This window comes from Vigna angularis, chromosome 4 (assembly GCF_016808095.1).
Source record: "Vigna angularis cultivar LongXiaoDou No.4 chromosome 4, ASM1680809v1, whole genome shotgun sequence".
In the NCBI taxonomy this organism is placed as follows: domain Eukaryota; kingdom Viridiplantae; phylum Streptophyta; class Magnoliopsida; order Fabales; family Fabaceae; genus Vigna; species Vigna angularis.
The window spans coordinates 7,243,207-7,247,301 of record NC_068973.1 but is presented as its reverse complement, the minus strand read 5'-3'; the positions used below and the strand labels follow the sequence as shown (position 1 = coordinate 7,247,301).

General features: G+C 37.3%; 1 protein-coding gene across 3 annotated transcripts; it reads right to left on the bottom strand.

The window, feature by feature from the left end:
- Positions 1-309: 309 nt before the first annotated feature.
- LOC108330715 (transcription factor TCP5) lies at positions 310-2,916 on the bottom strand. 3 transcript variants are annotated; one of them, XM_052877204.1, is made up of 2 exons: positions 2,865-2,916; positions 310-1,791 (listed from the first exon to the last, which is right to left on the bottom strand). In XM_052877204.1, exon 2 carries the CDS (start codon positions 1,733-1,735, stop codon positions 614-616), a length of 1,122 nt encoding a protein of 373 aa, XP_052733164.1. In that variant the 5' UTR covers positions 1,736-1,791; positions 2,865-2,916; the 3' UTR covers positions 310-613. The 3 variants fall into 3 exon arrangements, with proteins under 3 accessions (XP_052733164.1, XP_017420714.1, XP_017420715.1); XM_017565225.2 differs by lacking the exon at positions 2,865-2,916 and adding an exon at positions 2,251-2,803; XM_017565226.2 differs by lacking the exon at positions 2,865-2,916 and adding an exon at positions 2,350-2,803.
- Between the last annotated feature and the right edge of the window lie 1,179 nt (positions 2,917-4,095).

The following is a 4,095-nucleotide window of genomic DNA, read 5'->3' as shown; positions in this document are numbered from 1 at the left end:
TATTTTAAATTGGAAGGTCAAAGAAAAGATAAGAAGTAATAACATGTAATTATTATAACCCATACTCAAGGACATCGTAAGTACATTTGTTCTTCAACTTTATTTTAAGGTCATCCTTTCAAGATACATCGATCGTATGCATTATTCAATATCAGATGTTTGTTGTGATCAAAAAGAAAAATTATGACTTAACACATTCGTAATTGAATTAGCTTGGATCACTGCACTGCTAACTAACTAAAGTGACTGTGACTTTTTGTGCTGCATAAATTAAATTAAATTAAATGATGAAATTCATATATATGCATAGAAGAAAGAAAGAGAACTCCTTCATTTAGTTCGGTACTTATTGTAACGTGTACCCAGAATGGTTTCTCAACAAGGTACCTATAACTGAAATAAGAAAGATTCAAATACAAAATATTCATCCCATATGCATAGCTAGCATTGCCATACCTACAAACGTGCATGTACTCACCTTGGTTCAAGTGTATAAAATATAATGTGAGTTAGATTCTTGAGTGATTTCTATGAAGGATCTGCTCACATCCGTTGCTGCCTGCTTATTAGAGGCAACAATCTGACACCTGGGAAAGAACAATGGTGAGGAGACTCAAGAAGAGCTATCCTTATCATGTTGGCTGCGGATGCTATCTGACTCCAAAAGCTTTGAACTGAAGGGTGTTGCTGGGAAGGGTCTGACATGTGGATTCAAGGAGTGAAGAGATGGAATGAGAGGATGAGGCAAGATTTGAGAAGCTGAGTTCAAGAACTGAATGTGGTTGAACTGTCTAGGATCATTGTCAAGTGAGGGTGTAAGATATGGAGCATAGGTAGTGAACATTGGTGGTGTAGCAGAAGATGAACCAAGGAAAAATTGAGAAGCAGATGAAGGTAATGCCAAAGAAGATGGGAATTGAACACCATTTGCGCTGCTTGGTCCGGGATCTACCTGCTGGGAAGGAAACAAGCCATGGCCTCCAAATTGGGATAACGACAAACCAGAAGGCTCAGCGTTGTAGGGGTTATATGGCATGGTATTGTTTAACAAACCAGGTAAAAGTGAGTGAGTAGTGGTGGTACCACTACCCATAGGAAAAAGCCTCTGAGTAGATGCATGCAAGTTGCTGTAGCTTCCAACAACATCATCTTCTTGATTTTCTTCCTCGTTTGTTTTGACCCACTTGCCCTTTTCACCTTCCTTGCCTTTCAATCTGGATATTGAATCTATACTGTCCCAATACCTTGACTTTGCCATGGAGTTTTGAACCCCACCATCCCTTACAAATGAGGAGCTAGATTCACCGAAGGGTCCGAGAGAAAGCTGAGAGGAACTTGAATCATGAAAGGGGAGTAGGGTTTGTGGATGATGAAATTGACCAAAACCCTGAGGGAATTGAAGTGGAGGGAGCTTGTCAATGTCGAGTTTAGTTGCTTCAAGCAGCCAATCTATCACTTTGCTGGGTTGGTTGAGCCCAAGCTTGTCTTGAAGATCATATAGCTGAATTGCTGTGGGCACCGAGAGCCTAATCCTTCTGTCCCTCAACCCTCTTATGGTGCAAACCTTGCTGTGCCTATCTTTTCCTCCGAAAGAACGTGACACTCTCACAATTCTTGGATTTCTAAACGCTGACCATTGTCTTGTACTGGAGGATGCCTTGGAAAACTTGTCAATATTAATGGCGCCACCTTCTTGCTTGGCTTGTTGACCTTCTCTTGAACTCGCCATCAGCATCGTCTACTCAGTTCATCTTTCTCTTCAGTATATATATGGCGCACTGCAACTCCCACCTGACAAACAAAAAAAAATTTATGCATTGGTATTGGAAAGAGAAACCCTTTTCTGATATTATTAATTACACAGTTTCGGTGGTAAAACTGACTACAAGATTATTCAAAAGTTGTTGCATTCTTGACTAAGAAAATATTCTCATTTTCGGTAGTTAGTAAGAGAAAGAAACAGAATAACATAGTTAGAGAGCAAAAAGAGGTTCTGGAAGCTGTAATCTCCAAAAAAAATTAAAGTTCTGCAAACTGGAGTCAGTTTTTCCATTTGACTACACTGCTGTTGAAGTCATGTTTTTCCTGAAAATTGAAGCGAGGACGACTCTATTTACTCAATTGGTAGCTTGTGAAACCGAATTTGGAGCAAAAATAATAGCCGTGGAAGTTGAAAAGTGTAGATATGTAAAATAGGATTTGAGTGAAAATAGAAGAATGAGAAGCACAAAATGGCAAGAACCAACTTACACGAGAGAAAAAGTGTGGAGGCTATGTGGTTATTCTGTTCTATGCCTTCCACCATAACCTAGAAAGAGAAGAAATGAAAGAGAAAGGATATAGAAATACCCTAAAATTGAAGTCTTTCCGAAATGAGCACCTAAACGTTAATTATTTGAGCAGATGACCCCAACCTTGGATTTCAACCTATTATCTCAAAGGCCAAAATTCACTCTACGATTAAGAATTTCATGAACTGAGTAGTGAACTTGTGAGTCTTATAGCATTCAACTTTTAGCATTTAAATGTAAAGAGTAAATGATCATTGATCACGTGGCATCCTTTGGAAATGACGCGTAAGCAAACTGGCAGTGTTAATTTCCTCGATCTGCTCATACCTCCTACTGAACAATCACTGGCTTAATCATTAACTGTTATCACTATAATTATTCAATTCAGTGTTGGAAAGCACACTAATGCAACTTCAATATCGGACTAAACACTGCCGGCAAAAAGGAAGAACGATAGGAAGAAAATACAGAGAAAAAGATGACCTTCAAATCCATTTATAAAGATATTTTATTTACAAGATAAAACTAAAAGAACAAGAAGAAGAAGAAGAAGACGAAGAAAGCAGGTTTTACACTTTTATGTTCAACCACATGTATCTTTATCAACAAATTCGCACTGTTGTAAAGGAAACAAGAGAATTCCACATAGCATTATCTAAAGAAATAATGCATTTCCAATAGTATTAAAAGAAAGAACTTCCAAGTGAAACTAAGAATATTTATAAGAATGAAATCCCTATTTATCTTAGATATATTCGTATACCAAAATATTCTTAATTAAGATGATAAACTAATAAGATTTGCAGGAACTTAAGAGAAAAGTAAGAGAAACAAGAGTGGAAGAAATTCAACTAGAGTCATAATCAGTTTCAAAAGATGTGGTGTATGGTATTTGAGTGTGATCAGTTGGATTAGATTATAGATCATAGGTAGCTGCGCTGTAGATGAGGGACCAACTTAGGTCTTAAAAAGCATCCACTCAACTCATAGAAAGAGGGACCACAGGCAGATGGCAGTGAGATTTGCACGGCACAAGTTGAAAGATCTGACTTTCATTATTCTGTAACATAAATATCTAAATTTGGTTTAGCAACCTAATTGCACGAGTTTATCACTTCATTAAGAGGCATGTGCTTCCCCAATAAGATGTGGATACATATATGCTATAGTTGAGCAAAAGTGTGCTATAAAGCATCAAGAATTTTAGAGCCCGAATTTGACTTGCTAACTTGAATAATTTGGCACACCATATAGGCTTCATCGTTTCCTAATTGTGCTGTTGTCTTGAGTAGGTCTTTAAATATTGAGAGTACTTTGTAGCCTGCCAAACAAGAAAAACCCTAACGGACAATTATTGCAGCCTCTGAACGAGTGAACTTAACATTTAACACTTCAAATGTGGTCTGGATCAACAGTAAACGAGTAAAAATAGGCTTGTACCATATTAGTTTCTCAAGAATTGAGGGAACCCTAGCCAAGTCTTTACGCAAAAGAAGTAAAAGAAATAACGAATTAATTTTCTTACAGATTTCCTAATAACTCAACTGAATTTGTAACAGTGTTAGTTGGTAATTATAAACAGTGTGCTTTTAATGACAAGAAACCTTGAAAAAGCTGTGCTGTGTCCCGCAGTGTGTGTGTGTGTGACGGTGAGAGCCTGCAGATTTTCCTTCAAAACCAAGCAATATCTAGAATAAATTGGGATTTCCCCCAAAATAATTGAAAGGTTCATCTCAGGACACTGCAACTGCAGTTTTATTTGGTAAAAGCTGAACCTACTTTATATAGTTTTTAAGCTTCATAT

Bases quoted from the DNA above. Each gene is read 5' to 3' on its own strand.
- LOC108330715 (XM_052877204.1), bottom strand. From the start codon at position 1,735: ATGCTGATGGCGAGTTCAAGAGAAGGTCAACAAGCCAAGCAAGAAGGT.